This window comes from Pyricularia oryzae, chromosome 2 (assembly GCF_000002495.2).
Source record: "Pyricularia oryzae 70-15 chromosome 2, whole genome shotgun sequence".
NCBI classification, from domain to species: Eukaryota; Fungi; Ascomycota; class Sordariomycetes; order Magnaporthales; family Pyriculariaceae; genus Pyricularia; species Pyricularia oryzae.
The window spans coordinates 5,227,689-5,242,584 of NC_017850.1; the positions used below are offsets into that span (position 1 = coordinate 5,227,689).

The following is a 14,896-nucleotide window of genomic DNA, read 5'->3' on the forward strand; positions in this document are numbered from 1 at the left end:
GCATCTCGTCATTCTGATCCATCGCTGGCCGCTGCGCACACGCTTGCGTCGAACGGCACGGCACCTGGTCATAGGTCGTCTCGCCAAAACCGTCCCGGGCATTTTTCCAGGAGCTCGCGGCACTCGACCAGCGTGAAGGGCGGCAGAGTATCCGTCACGCGAGGATGCAGGCCGAGCAGAAAGCCCCTCGCCGAAGGGTGGCAGATCTCGACCCGCGATTCCGAGACGTGCACCAGCGGCTTGCAGAGCTGCTGGATCCTGGCCGCGGCGCCGCGCTCGGGGATCTTCAAAACGTCTACGAGCATCGGGACAGTCACGGGGGTCTGAGCTCCCAGCAGAAAGACGAAAACGGTCCTGCGCAGCCGCGTGTCCTCCTCGCCAAACCCTCCGAGCCTCGAAGTCTCCAGCAGCATCCTTTCGTACACGTCGTGGGGTTTCGCCGGGCAGGCCTCGAGCCGCATGTCGATGGCCTCGGCGTCGTCGACGCTCTTTGCGTACTGCAGGAACAGCTTGGCCCACAGGAAGGAGCCGTCTGCCGTCTTGAGCACGCGCCTCTTGGCCCGCTCCCTGGAGCCGGGGGGAAGCGCCGGGTCGCGGTCGTATTCTTTCAGAAAGACGGCCAGGACGTCGGACATGACCAGGTCTGGTCTGAGTGTTATGCATGCGGATTTCTGCAGCAGGGGGTTGAGGGTTGGGTCGTCGCGCGAGAAGCAGGCCAGCTTGAGGCCCGATCGCTCCGTCAGCTCTGTTAGTTTCCGCATCAGGTCTGCCCCTGCAGCTTGGGCGTCTTTGTCTGACGGAGATGGGGTGCACTCATCCAGCGCATCGATGACGAGGAAGCAAGACTCTTGGCTGCAGATCAGAGCCTCGAGTGCATGCCATGTGCTTCCACTGTATAGCTGGTCTCTTGTGCAAGATTCCACCTCGTCCTTCTGACCCAACAGGTTGCTAATTGCAAGCTTGGCTTCCGTGCCGATGGTGACTTTGGGATGCAGCATCAGTTCCCCTAGTATGGATTGAAGGAGTTTGGCGGGAGTATTTGGCCTCGGTCCATTGGAAGCATCGAACCCAAAAGAAAGCACCACATTCTTTTGATCCGTCTGCAAATCTCGCACTACAATCTGCGCAAGGCTGGATTTTCCGGTTCCTTCGAGGGTACTGCATCATCAGCCAAGAAGTAGCCACTAGAGTATGCCCCTACGATTTGATGCAGCATACCTGAACCACCGCGGACCCAAAGCACTTTTCCAGATGGACTGGACCGCCACCTTCGGTATTTGACGTTTTCCGAAGACGTGGGCGGCCCGTGGCTGTGTGTTAGCCACGCTCCTGTTCCTGGCTCCGGTTGGTTCCCTTTCCCGGTTAGAGGTCGGGGTTTGAGACTTGCGATGAGCTTTGAGAGATTGCCGCTCGCTACGAAAATAAAATGTCAACTTTAGCAACTAACAGCAGGGGATTGAGTTTGGTATTGTTACGTTGATTTCCCTCAGGTTTCTCCGTCAATAGCGCCATTCCGAGCGACTGGTTTTCTGGCCACTATGGGTGCTTGCAGGTGGCTCAGCACATGGGCATCCCAGAATGTGTAACACGAGTGCTGATCAAGTCGACCTGCGCATGTGCGGCGTATAAGCACTCGGGTATCTATAACCCAAAATAGCAGCTTTTTGGAGTCCGATCGAGCAAACTTCCGTGCGTTGCACAAATTATAGGGTCTCACTTGGGAATTAAAACAGAAAACCAAAAAAAAAAGCGAAAGCACCTTTTCTCAACTCGCACAAACTACGGAAATAAACAGCGCGTTACGTGAGACGCTTGCAACCCGACAAAAGGTTGTTGGTCGGCGGTGAAGCCCGCAGGACGCCACTGTAAGCAAGTGGCTTTCTTTTTTGTCACGACTCTGTCTTGAAGACATCTTTTGATGACGGCAACTTGTTTACCAGCTGCCACATTCAGACTGCCCAGAGAATGAGTTGCTTCTTTCGTATTTACACGGCGTAAAAGGTCCGGTTGAGGTTGCTGCGTGATTGGCTGCGTTTCCGCCCTTTGTTCGTGATAATGTGATCAATGGCATTCCTGACGTGGGAGCACCACACCAAAAAGTTGGGCATCGAGTACACTAGGTCTAGAACTAGAACTAGGAGCGTCTAGTTGTAAACCCTACCTATCAAGCGTGGTCGAGAATATGCGGTTGGTCGGTAAAATACAAAAAATGGTCGCGGCCAAAAGCGGCAGTCGAAGCAGTCCGAGGTGAATGCGAGGTCTGGGTCTGCTGTGCCACGAACTGACGTCAACTGTTTTGTGCTGTGCCGTTCGTGAGGAAAAGCCACTGCTTGCGACTTTTTGTACAGCTGAACCATGTATAGCTGAACCACGTACGACGTACCCAGAATTGTTGCATGCGGAGAAACCCAAATATTCAGCCATGTCTGAGCCAATTATGGTGTCATTTACTTGCAGAGCTACGCGCAAAATGTATTGATTCACAGAAAATTGTGTACTTTAGTAAGCGCCGTGTCCGAATTACAGCATCCCACTTTAGCAATGTCTCACAAACAAATGACAGACGGCAATGCGGACCGGAACCGCAACGACGCCTACCACACCTGACCAGCGGTCTGCTTGGTCTTTTTGACATTGACGTTCCTCCACAAGAAGACGGCTCCCAGGGCGAGGGGCATCAGACAAGCGCCGGCAATGACCATCTTCCTCTGCACGTCGCCATAGGCGGCGACGATGGCGTTCCTGGCGGGGCTGCCAAAGGGGTACGACAGCTGGACGGGCAGCGAGCCGTAGATGACGGTGGCGTTGGCCCTCGCGTCCTCGGGCAGCTTCTCGATCAGCAGCGGCAGGAGCTGGTTCGTCCAGATGCCGCCCGAGATGGCGCGGCCGACGGAGGAGCCGACCGAGGTGGCGAGCCCGATCAGGGCCAGCATGACGGCGACCTGGTTGTGCGACACCACCGACATGACGGCCAGCTGCTCGCAGATGATGATGGTGCCGTTGGCGCACGCCTTGAGCACCTGGCACATGATGACGTAGCCGATGTAAGTGTCGGGCGTGCGGAAGTGGATGAGCAGCCCGGTCGAGAGGAGGGCCACGGGGACGGCCGACATGGCGATCCACTTGTAGTGGTTGGTGAGGCGGATGAGGCTGGTGGGGGGGTGTTTTGTTTTTTTGGCAAGGGTCAGCGAGGGGGAGGGCTTTGACACGAGGGGAATAGGGATAGGAGCTACTCACTAGCCGACTATAGGGCCCCAGGTACACGAGGCAATGGTGTAGATGTTGGAGATGAAGCCGGCCTGGGAGATTGACTGTTGATGGACCACCTGTAGGTACGAGGAAAAGTACGAGTCCCAAGTTCTGCATTTCGTATGTATGGTTTGTTGTTAGTAAAGCCCCATCATAAACAGTATACTACTACAAGATGGCATCACTCACCCAGCACTAGCAAAAAGAATGCCAGCGGTGAGGGCAGCTCCCAGTATAGTTCGGTCGTTGAGGCTCTTCCACGGGACCAAGGGTGTGACTGCATAGTTTCTCTCCCAGAAAGCAAAGGCAATCACGAGAAAGAATCCAAAGATGATCATGAAGATGATGTATGCCGACGTCCATCCGTACGGGCTGTAGGACACGATGCTGAACGGCAAAAGGAAGATGGAAAGACCTCCGCAGAGGAGTATCATTCCGACGACTGACGCAGACAGGCGACCGGTTAGCAATCTTGGCTCTATCATCACACACACTGTCATCACCAAAAACATACCGTCAAACTCGTTCAGGTAGAAAACGACAGACTGCACCGTCGTCCTGCCGCTGCTCGGCCGCACCGGCACGAGCCCCTGCCTCTTGGCCCTGCGCAGATTCAGCCAGAGCACCACGCAGATGGAGGCGCCAAAGAAGGGAAAGATGATGGCAAAGGCGCCAAACGCCCAGCGGAAGCTGCTCTGTTTTAGGAACAGCTCGGCCACGATGGGGCCGGCAAAGGCGTTGCCGATGTAGGCGGTCGAGTTGATCGAGTAGATGATCATGCGGTTCCGCAGCGACGTCAGGTCCGAGATGAGAACCGTGTGCACGAAGCCGACGCCGGCGCTGCCCACGGACCAAAAGACGTTGGCTGCCGCGTACGTCTCGATGCTGTTGGAGACGGCCATGAGCATGAGGCCTGGGGGGCGGGGGAAATGTTTGTGTTAGTCTGGACCTGGTCGACTTTGTTGATCGCTGAAAGACTGAGAGACTGAGAGACTGAAAGACGCAAAGACGCAAAGACGCACCAAAAGAAGTGAGACCGTGCACTAGAATGTAAATCTCCATGCGGCCCCAAATGTCCCCTATCTTGGCCATGGGGATCTGCGCAATGCCGGAGCTGAGTCGTGCTACGATGCCCACCGTGGCCAGGAGGCCGTGTCGGGAAAACGCAGACGTGACATAGGGGCCAAGGTTGGAGTTCATGTTTTGCTGCATCGAGTGGCAGTACGACGAGAGGTAGATCCTAGTTGGACCATCGGGTCAACAATTATAATTACATCCCAACTGTCTGTTTCAGACTCATTCGACGAGGGCCAATACTGACAAGACATATGTCAACATGAGGTATTTAAAGGTCCACGCCTTGGTGATGGCCTGAATCTTTGCCACGCCATGCTGAAGCTCAACGTCCTTGTTCACATCGTGCTCGTCCTCGGGGGTGGGATCGTCGGCGCCCGCGGTCTTTTCCTTGTCGTGCGAGGCTTGCTTGTCGCTGGAGTTGTCTTCGGAGCCGTCGGTCGGGGAGACGACCGGCAGAGGGCCGACTTCTTTGGGGGTGGACATTGTTTGTTGTCGACTGTTCCCCGTGCTGGGCTACTCGGACTTGCAAACAAGAGTGGTTGAAAGGAAACTTCGCAATAAGAGGCCGCTTGCAGCAAGTAAACAGCAGAAGAAAAGAGTGACAAAAGTGAGATAAATACTCAGGAAAACAAGGCAGAACAAGCTCAGCAATATGGGACCCGGCCACTGCAATGGTACGACAAAAGCTTTTCGGCGCATCCAAAAGAGGCATCTGCTTCATGAGTTATTTGTCAAATGCTACCGTGAGCTGGGTGCTCCCCACTACCACACGATGGAAATGTGGTTCCGGCCTGCAAATAATCTGCACAAACGTTTGGTTCACGTCTGCCAAGCCCTGGTCTGCTTCCCTTTCCACCAGGTGCTCCCTGGACACGAGCATGAATACCCCTTGAGTTTTCCGAGTCGGTGTATAAGGCCGTCAAATAGTTGAATAGACGGGTCTTTGTACTTGACCCGGAGCTGCGACCTGAACCAAACATGCTGAATGGTATACATAGTCCAGTATAGAAAAGCAAAAAAAGAAGCAAAAGAGTTTGGGAATGCGTAAAAAATAAACCACCAAATACGGAGCAAGAGGACTGCCAAGCCATCAAATTCCTTTTGCGTCCGGGTTATGCCGGCTTCGTCTTGGCAAGAGCAGTAAAAGTTTGTCAAGAATCTTTCTGAATGGACAAATGTCATGCTGGGAATCTCGCAAGGGGGTGTCGAGGCCGGGAATGAGGATCATCGGCGGGATCTGATAAGAGATTTTCCCAGGGTTTGATCAATAAAAGTGGACTCCTTTCGGATCTGATAACTTAAAAGGACGATGCATCAGGTCATCCATGTAGCCACCCCTCCTGGTTCCCGCGGGCCGTTGCTAACATCCGAGGCAGGCGAAAACTTTGTATTCGTATTTTTTGCCGGCGGAAAAGGCGAGGTACAAAATGTTTACTGTACCAAATTGCTACTTAAAAAGCAGAGGCCTGCTGGAGCAAAAGATAAAGTAATGCGGATGGAGGCGTTTTCGCGACCAGGTCAAGAGCCTGCGGCCTGTTGCAGCTCTACACCACGATATCTAGGATGTGGTTGTTACATCAGAGGCGACCGTTCACGAGAACGGCCCCTCTTGCCCCCTATGATGATCATATCCACATAGGATGGTACTGATGCAGAATGGTGGGCACAGCTTCCTTCATGACATCCCTTCTCTTCTCCGTTGGACAAGAGATACTTGCCAGTGAGGCTAGAAACACCCACAACTACGTAGTCTTGGTAGTCTACCGCCAACCCTCTATATTGAGTACCGCGTTAGGTATCCACGGCGGCCTGTGGACCGATCGACTTTGCTTGGCACACGATTAATGGATATGGGAAAATTGGTTGCGGATGGTTGGACTATAAAGTAAAAAAGCCTTTCGTGCACAAGATAAAAAAGAAAGAAAACGTGTTGCCTGCAATGAGAAGAACTGCCGTAAGTGTGCCGGATTTTGATAATTTCTCAAGTTATAGGTGGTACCTTTGGCAAATGAGAAACTTTGTGCTTCAATCAGGAAGGCGACAACAAACTCGTACAAGGGCCAGCCGACATCGGAAAAGGGTCGTTCCGTTGGAGTCACGTGCCGGGGAGGGAGCAACACGAAAATGCCAAGGTGAATTGAGTTGTCTTGCACGGTGAGTGAAAAAGAAATACTGCCCAGAACTGCCCCAGAACTGCCCCAGAATTGATATCGAAGCTAGCCGACGTCAATTACAGACGAAAGCTACGAAGTAATAGATTTGGTTATTTGCTTGTTTGACCTGTAGTCCTAGCTATCGCATGCTCCGTACTGTATTTTTGCAGCAAAATCCTTGCCTGCCCATTTCGGCCTTTTGAATCCACAACAAACAAGCCACCAGCGGCAAGCGGCAGTTGACAGGCTCGAGGCCCATAATTTCCCGCCGTCAGAAAGTCACATGAGAAATGGGGAAATGAGCACGGTCAGAGTTGACCGAATGCGCTGAGGTCATCTGTCGCCAGAGGATGAAAAAAAAAGATCGAGAATCGCACATGAAATACCTCAAGTGGGATGAAGCGTACTTTGATCAGGTTTTCTACCCAATGTGGATGGCAAAGAACCGACCGCATTGGACCCTAGAGGCTCATCCATGGCGCTTAAAAGTAATTGCAGCTGACGGCTCAACCTATGAAATGTCGTCGACATGGGGCACCGCCCGGGTGGAGACAAACGGCTGTCATCTCTCCAGCACAGATTGGTCGGCCAAGCTTGGATTTTCAAGCCAATCCAATGCGCGCAAGCGCCGACATGGGCAACATTGCTTGCTACCCCAGAGTACCGCGCCACTCCGAACCTGAAAGCATCAAATCAGCTCCCACCAAACCCCCGTCGGACTCGTGCTTATTCGGCCAAACGTTGGGTGGTCAGGCAAGAGCCAGGGTTACACTAGGCAAACAAGGCCAGAGTCAAAAATGGAAGAAAAAAAAAAAAACCAAAAAAAAACCCCTCAGCTCGACGTCTAGAAGCCCTGGGCTGACCCACGGCGGAGCGGCGCTGATCACGCGGCCGTGCGATGCAAGCGTCTGCATTGGTGGCCGCCGTCACGGCCTCGGGAATTACTGAATGGCGGTCGCCCAAGCTGGCCAGTGACGTCCAAGTGCCATCCGATAGATCTCTCAGCTATAGCCCCAAGAGGGTCTTGGCCCGTCCCAATCAGGGTCCGTTGCTTTCTGATGGAGAAGTGTTCCCGGGATGACTCTGAGGAGTCTGGGGGGGATCGGGGAGGGCGCTTCATCGGCCACTTACACTGGACGCCGGCCTTGTGTTGCTGTATTCGCTTTTGCGCATCCGCTTTCGTACATTTGGGTGAGGATAACGAGAAAAAAAAGCCAAGTTCCTTTAAAGAAAAATAAACCTGCCTCCATCCTTGGGAATAATCCACCCTTTGTTGCTCTTCCTTGGTTTTTGAACTTTTGTTTTCCTTGCGCCCCTCTCGATTGTCTCATTCTGTGCTACCACACGTCCATCGAGACGTTGGTTTGTACTGCCTCGGGAAGGCAGGATTGGTTCGCATTGTACGGTACACGACGCGCCTTGTCCGGTCAACAAACAGGTTCCCCTTCACGACTCGGTTCGGATCCAATGCTGCGCCAGTAAGAGACCGTCGAGGTCGAAAAGCCGGATCGAACCCGGCGGTTCAACTATACCTACCGAGTCAAAAAACAAGAAAATAGCATACCCCCAAAACACAAATCCATCATGGGGCTGGAATGGAACTCGGGCATGCAGCTGGCCTGCGCCATGTGGGCATTGACGGCCATGTCCCTGGCCCTGGTAGGGCTGCGGCTGTACACGCGGATTCGCATCATCAAGTTCGTCGGCGCCGAGGACCACATGTACGCGTGGACGGGCCTGTTCCTGCTCCTCTTCACCTGCTCGATCCAGGTGGGCGTGCAGCGCGGGCTGGGCCGCAGCTTCTGGAGCCTGGGGCTCGACGACTCGAGCGACGCCATCTTTTGGACCTACGTCGCAAACACCTTTGCCATCACCGGCAACGCCATGGCCAAGCTGTCCATGGGCCTCTTCCTCCTGCGCGTCGTGCAGATCACCTGGCAGCGCGTGGCCCTCTGGGTCCTCATCGCCATCACCGCCGGCACCTCCATCGCCCTCACCATCATGCTGTGGAACCAGACCACCCCCGTCAAGGCGAGCTGGGACCCGCTGAGGACGCCGGGGACTTGGAACATACAGATCCAGCCGTTGAGTGTCGGCCTTGGAGGTTTGTCGACCTGCCCCGCTTGTGGTGTTGTAGCCAGTTGGAAGTGGCAGTCAGGTTTGGTGCTAACGTGCAATTTGTAGCTTGGTCGAGTGCCTGTGATTTCTTCTTTGCCATCTTTCCGTGGCTGTTCATCTGGTCATTGCGCATGCCGCAGAGAGAAAAGCTGATGCTCGCCGGAGGCATGAGCCTGGGTGTCATGTAAGTATTGCCTGCCACCATGGACAGCCTTTTTTAAACAGCAAACTGCCCACAAGGCATGGACTGACCAGGGTCTTCATCAACAGCGCTGGAGTCTGCGGCATCGTCAGGACGGTGGTCCTCTCCAGACTCGAGGTACTAAACTACACGTTGAACTTTGTCCCCTATTTCGGCTGGGCCGGCGCCGAGATCGCCGTCGCCATGTTCTGCATCGGCATCCCGACGCTGCGACCGCTATACATGAAGAAGCGACACGGCGTGACGCACGAGACGGTCAGCAACATGAACCGAAGCGGCCAGCCCCCGACGGGCCAGAGCGACGACAGGCTGCCGCGCTTCACCATGATCCAAACCAAGCAAGAAAAGGGGGGCGATCTGGGCGGCAGCAACACGACCCACCCCTCCACCATCCCGACCACCTCGACGACGTGCTCCTCGGAGCACGACCTGGAGGCCAACAACACGGCCCTCGACGACAGCAGGGTCCTGGCCGCAGCCGCAGCCGCCATGTCCAAGCCGATCGACCTAGAAAGCCGCGCCGCGTCCCCGGCCGGCAGGGACTACCATCACCACCACCACAACGGGCCCGTCAGCCCGACGACGCTGCAGGCCATGAGGCTGGCGGCGTTTACGCGCTTCCCCGACGCCGGGGGCCACATGCCGCCGCCCGCGCGGCCGGTGGCGGCACACGTGCGCAGCGCGTCCAACAATGCAGTCTACTACGGCCACGGCAGGCGGCGCGATGACGACCTCCGGCCGGCCACCTCGCACTCCCGCAGCTACAACGGCAGCGTCGCGAGCAGCCACACCAGCCACGACAGGCTGCGGCGCGACGACAGCGTCGATCTGATCCTGGGCCTGTACGACCACAACCAGCGGCCCCAGGGCGCGAGGCCGCCGAACGGGCCCCCCGGCGACAGGCGCGGGATATGGATCACCAGCGAGGTGCACGTCGGGAGGGAGGATAATATCAACTGGCCACTGAGGAGTTGAGTGAACTACTCATCTCTCATGACCAAAAAAGCACAAAGCGTGCTCATTAATTGTGCGAGAGCCATGGCGGCTCACGCACTCGAGACATTTTTCGCCGGTCTAGACACTTAGATGGAGGAGACTAGATGTGACAGATGGATGCGACGCAAGTCGCCGTCGTTTTGAATGGTGTTTTTGCCATTTTATATTTTCGCTGGTGTTTAAACCAGTCACCAAGTACGCTGGGGCTGACCAGGAGGCTTGCTGCGCAGGGCAGGCATGGCTACCTATCCACCCGGGCCCCTATTTACTTTGTCCTCAGAGCCTCTCCCAGCCTACCGCTGGAGGACTTTCATATCCCTAATTTAGTTTCTATTATGTATATAATATATGCGATACCATTTTTTTTGCAAATCCCCTTTATCCCATTCAAGACTTACCCATGCATGCGTACCCATGTACCAAAAGTGCACTACTGCTTCCGAACGGGCTAACAGACAGCTCCTCCGGCGGCTGGCGCTGCACATCATCCGCAGGCATCTCGACCGGCACTTCAACGCCGCGCATCTCATGCGGCCTCTCCTCGTGCGGCTCCTCGTGCGGCAACTCGTGCGTCTTGTGCCGCTGCGGCTCGCTCCCACCCGCCTCGACGACCTGCGCCGAATCGATCATCGGCTTGGCGGGGGAGCCTGTTTCGCCCACCGACCTGTGCGCGTCCTGCGCCTGCACGGCTTCCAGATACCGCCGGTGCTGTTCTGCGTCGAACTCGCGGCGCGGCCCGCAGACGGCATCCTACGAGGACGAAAAGCAATGATGAGAAGATTGACAAGAAAGGGAACAAAGAAATCTCAAATCTAATATTGCAATACAACCAGTAGCTGTTGCCATTGAATCCTGCCGTAGAGACATGGTACATTCTTACCAGTCGCAAGCATATTTGTCGCCTATGTCGCGTTGCTTCAGGAAGTGGCTCAGCGACAGGAGAGGGTACAAACTACTACACTGCCTTCTTTTGCGATTATCCAAAATGAGCCTGTCAAATGATGCGGTTCATGACGTTCTTTTTGTCTTTCAGGGGAGAGTTGCGCCGAGCATCTAAATCGGGTCCTGGAAACGCAGTGCCGGCAGCGGGGGAAAGAAACGGCTGTGCTTGGCATTCGGCAGCCTCACTGTCAGGTCAGCTAGGCCAAGGAAAAATTGAAGAAGGGCGGATCGGCTTTATCCGCAATGAATAAAACCCTGGTCCCCGATGTGTTTCTATTGCAGGAACTGGTTGAAGCTAATTGTCTGTTGCAAACAGACAGAAAGATGCGTTTTCATGTCGTGATCATACCTGCTCGATTAGGAATGTTCTAATATTATTCGACAAAATTGTTTCAGGACGTCCGCCACGGCTGGATCCTTTGACGGTCGTCGGTACAGTACGTGGGGCATACGGCGGTCGTTGTCCTTATCCACCCCTGGCGCAGGATTTTAGGGACCAAGTCCAGGGTTGTTGCAGGGTTGTCGGTATCAGAAAATTCAATGCCGAATACAACAGAGGATTATGGCGTGGAGTTTCCGATTATTCCACGATTTAATCCATCGATAATCTCAATGTCTTCAAATTAATCATATTATTTTCTTGCATGGGACCTTGCAGCAGGCAGGCAACGGTTGACGCTGAGCCAAGAAAAAAACCTTGACCAAACCACCGAGCCACACACTCACAGCTCAACTCGCAACCATGACCAAGATCCCCCTCGCGCGCTACATCTTCCAGCGCCTCCGCCAGTACGGCGTCGACCACATCCACGGCGTGCCGGGCGACAACCTGCTGCATGCGCTGGACCACATCGTGCCGGCCGGGTCGCGGTGGGTCGGGTGCTGCAACGAGCTGAACGCGGCCTACGCCGCCGACGGCTACGCGCGCGTGCGCGGCATGGGCGCCGTCTTCACCACCATGGGCGTCGGGGAGCTGTCGGCGGCCAACGCCATCGCCGGCAGCCAGGCGGAGCGCGTCCCCGTCGTGCACCTGGTGGGCGTGCCCTCGCGCGAAGCCATGATGGGCCAGTCCCAATACCCCAACGTCATGCACCACGCCCTGCAGCCGGGCGGCGGCATGGAGCCGTTCCGCGAGATCGGCAGGCTGCTGACCCAGGGCCGCGACGAGTTCCGCTCCAGTGCGGCCGTCTACGAAGGGGCTACGGCGGCGGACTTTGCCTCCAAGTTTGATTCCATGTTGAGGAGGAGCTTCGTCCAGCGCAAGACCATGTACTTTCCGTTGCGGGCAGACCTGGTCGACCACCAAGTTGACAGCAGCTGGCTGGAGAAAAGTCTCGACGGCCCCGACGGGGAGCAAGGGTCGAAACCACCCGCTGAAGAGTGGGACTTTTTAAAGGAGCTACGTTCGGCCGAAAAGCCCGTGATTTTGGTAGATCGAGGTCTTGGAATGGATGCCTTCAAGGACGAAATCAACGAGCTAGTAGCCCTCTCGGGCATCCCCACATTCTGCATGCCCTCGGGAGCCGGCATGATCGACAACCGCCTACCCAACTACCACGGAGTGCACTCGGGTCCCTTTGGCAGGATCAACTCGATGACTTGGGTGGGCTCAGCCGACCTGGTCCTCGCCATCGGCCCCATGTTTTCCGACACCAACACGTTCGGGTGGATGACGGTCCCGAGGCCATCGGCAAAGAACCCAAACATGAAGCTCATGATTCTGGCGTCGCACACCACGCGCCCAAAGAGAGCCATGCCCGGCCAGACAACCCCAGTCATGCTTCTGCAGACCAACCGGGATATTCTGCGCAGGGCAATCGAGATGCTCAAAAAGGAACCGATCAAGGGCAAAGCGATCCCGTTTATGAAAGACTGGCGCGTCGGGGAGCGCAGGTGGATGGTCGGCGACCAGCGCATCAACCAGTCCATCCTGTACCAAAAGCTGGACAAGTACCTGCGGCCGTACGACACGATCCTCATCGGCAACGCGACGCCGCTGCTCGGCGCGCGCGACTTTGTCCTGCCCGAGGGCGCCCGCGTCATCGCCTCGGGCCAGTGGTTCTCCATCGGCCACATGCTGCCGGCGGCCATGGGCGCCGCGCTGGCCAAGCGGGGTCTCAAGGGCGACGCGGGCCGCGGGCGCACCATCCTGCTCGACGGCGACGGCAGCTTCCAGATGACGGCCCAGGAGCTGGGCACCATCATCAGGCAGCGGCTCGACGTGACCATCTTTATTTTTAACAACGGCGGCTACGCCTACGAGCGCCTCATCCACGGGCCCGACGAGGAGTACAACGACATTGCGCCGTGGAAGTACCTGGAGCTGCCGAGCGCGTTTGGAGCGGAGCACGCCAGGGCAATGCATGGATACAACACTCAGACCCATCTGGTGCGGACCTGGGATGACCTTGATCGGCTGTTTATGGATGGCAGGTTCAACATCGGCCCGGGGCTGAAGCTGGTGGAGCTAAGGCTCGGCCGCAAAGATGTGCCCGCCCGTTTCAGGAACCTATTTAGGGAAGATGAAGAGGAGGAGCGCCTAACAAGGAGGATCCGGAGTGATCCAGAATAAACTTTATCAGTCTCGAGACGCATAGAGGCCCCTCCAAGAAGCTTTCACGCCAGGTATGACAGTACAGAAATATGTAGATAGTTTATATTGATAACAAGTACAATCTCCCCTTTCACATACTAAGGTGTTTTGTCACAAGTATACCTCTGGGAGATTACAGGTGAGCCTCCATATTTGTGATTCAGTGCAGGAAGTGCTTGGAATTTCGAGACAATGTTCCTTTGCCCTCAAGTCTTGATGAAAACTTTTGATGACAAAAGGCTAACCTTCTGGTATCATCTAGACTAGTTAGTAACAAGTCGTGTATTCCAATACCGTACGCCGGACTTTTGTGACTTACAGCTTGTGATGGACCTTTGGTGTGTGCGTACTGTTGTGCCGCTTCGAGCCATCGCTGGTTGCTCGTTTTAATGCAGAGGCCGCACGAAGAACCTAACAACAGCTACTCATCTGGGAGTTTATGCATAAAATGCATAAAGTAGTGCGCCCAATTGAGGCGAATGGAGCCTCCTCCGACCTGGGCGTGTGTTGAGATGTCCAGAATGGACAAGGACAGACGGCCCACTCAGAGATTCGGCAAGAAATGTGCCTTGAACTTCTTGTTCGCCCTGTCAATGGACCGAAGCTGAAACTGCTCGCCGTGGATATCAAAGACGAATTTGCCATCATTCGTACCCGCTGGCAGATTTGCAGTGTCCCGACCTGGCTTGTCCGACCCGTCCTCCTTGCCACTCCTACCATCCGCATCCGCGAGAGGCACCTCTACCCGGAATATCGTACCCTCCTTGGGCACCATCTTGAGCACGTTCTTGCGCGTGATGATCTCAAACACGAACCTGGAATCCTTGACCACGATCCCCTTGATGCCCACGCGGCCGGGACACGAGCTGCGCACGACCTCGACCTCGGCCCCGTGAAAGTCCGCACTGGTCAGCTTGGCCGCGGCGTTGACGCCCCCGCCGCGCAGATCCCCAGCTCCCAGCACCTCCCTGATGTAGCCGAGCCACAGCGCGTGCAGCGGCGCAAACGTCTCGTACCTGCGCGCCTCGCCCGTGGCCGGCGCCCGGTACAGCCCCAGCCGCCGCCTCTCCCGGGCCGACAGCGGCTTCGGCCTGAGCTGCTTGGCGCGGTCCTTGGTCTTTTGCTGGCGCGCGGCGCGGCGGGCCTCGCGGGCGGTGGTGGCCGGGGGTGGGGAGTTGGCGCGCAGGCGGAGCGGGCGGTGCTGGATCTTTTCGGCGTACAGGCGGTCGACCGAGGGTGGCGAGTGGCCGCGGGAGAGGAGGTTGCGCGTCACCGCTTCGGCGTTGGCTGACATTGTTGGGGTCTTTTGATCCATGTCGCTACTTTGCGTGTTGGGAATGTTCAGACGGAGCGTGGCGTGCACCTCGAGTTGAGCTTTATTTAGCTCCCCATGAAAAAATTATCGGGAGCTACAACTCATGGCCCGCGTAATCGCTACGCTGAAGTGGATAGTTGCTGTGCACTAGCGTACAAATTCCCTTGAAGAATGTGGGGGCGGGACTCGATGGTGGGTCGTTGGGTTTGGGCGGGCAGGCATAGCTGCAAGGGCCAGGGTCGGCACATGTC

At 55.9% G+C, this 14,896-nt stretch overlaps 6 protein-coding genes across 6 annotated transcripts; 2 read left to right on the forward strand and 4 right to left on the reverse strand.

Moving 5' to 3' along the window:
• Positions 1-68: 68 nt before the first annotated feature.
• On the reverse strand, positions 69-998 carry MGG_15330 (uncharacterized protein; the record flags this gene model as incomplete). Its single annotated transcript, XM_003714861.1, has 1 exon — positions 69-998. One exon carries the CDS (start codon positions 996-998, stop codon positions 69-71), a length of 930 nt encoding a protein of 309 aa, XP_003714909.1.
• Positions 999-2,440: 1,442 nt separating this feature from the next.
• Positions 2,441-4,912, reverse strand: MGG_15331 (uncharacterized protein). The gene is made up of 6 exons (XM_003714862.1): positions 4,571-4,912; positions 4,272-4,489; positions 3,764-4,162; positions 3,439-3,691; positions 3,238-3,360; positions 2,441-3,150 (listed from the first exon to the last, which is right to left on the reverse strand). The coding sequence occupies exons 1-6, from the start codon at positions 4,807-4,809 to the stop codon at positions 2,595-2,597; spliced, it is 1,788 nt and encodes a 595-aa protein (XP_003714910.1). The 5' UTR covers positions 4,810-4,912; the 3' UTR covers positions 2,441-2,594.
• A 3,151-nt stretch (positions 4,913-8,063) lies between these two features.
• MGG_01890 (uncharacterized protein) lies at positions 8,064-9,774 on the forward strand (the record flags this gene model as incomplete). The annotated part of the gene is made up of 3 exons (XM_003714863.1): positions 8,064-8,583; positions 8,664-8,781; positions 8,868-9,774. The coding sequence occupies 3 exons, from the start codon at positions 8,064-8,066 to the stop codon at positions 9,772-9,774; spliced, it is 1,545 nt and encodes a 514-aa protein (XP_003714911.1).
• Positions 9,775-10,071: 297 nt separating this feature from the next.
• Positions 10,072-11,141, reverse strand: MGG_01891 (uncharacterized protein; the record flags this gene model as incomplete). Its single annotated transcript, XM_003714864.1, has 4 exons — positions 11,087-11,141; positions 10,623-10,897; positions 10,194-10,545; positions 10,072-10,094 (listed from the first exon to the last, which is right to left on the reverse strand). The coding sequence occupies exons 2-4, from the start codon at positions 10,686-10,688 to the stop codon at positions 10,072-10,074; spliced, it is 441 nt and encodes a 146-aa protein (XP_003714912.1). The 5' UTR covers positions 10,689-10,897; positions 11,087-11,141.
• An 80-nt stretch (positions 11,142-11,221) lies between these two features.
• MGG_01892 (pyruvate decarboxylase) lies at positions 11,222-13,419 on the forward strand. Its single transcript, XM_003714865.1, has one exon. The coding sequence runs from the start codon at positions 11,480-11,482 to the stop codon at positions 13,307-13,309; it is 1,830 nt and encodes a 609-aa protein (XP_003714913.1). The 5' UTR covers positions 11,222-11,479; the 3' UTR covers positions 13,310-13,419.
• On the reverse strand, positions 13,039-14,756 carry MGG_01893 (ribonuclease P protein subunit p29). The gene is made up of 2 exons (XM_003714866.1): positions 13,650-14,756; positions 13,039-13,578 (listed from the first exon to the last, which is right to left on the reverse strand). Exon 1 carries the CDS (start codon positions 14,643-14,645, stop codon positions 13,875-13,877), a length of 771 nt encoding a protein of 256 aa, XP_003714914.1. The 5' UTR covers positions 14,646-14,756; the 3' UTR covers positions 13,039-13,578; positions 13,650-13,874.
• Between the last annotated feature and the right edge of the window lie 140 nt (positions 14,757-14,896).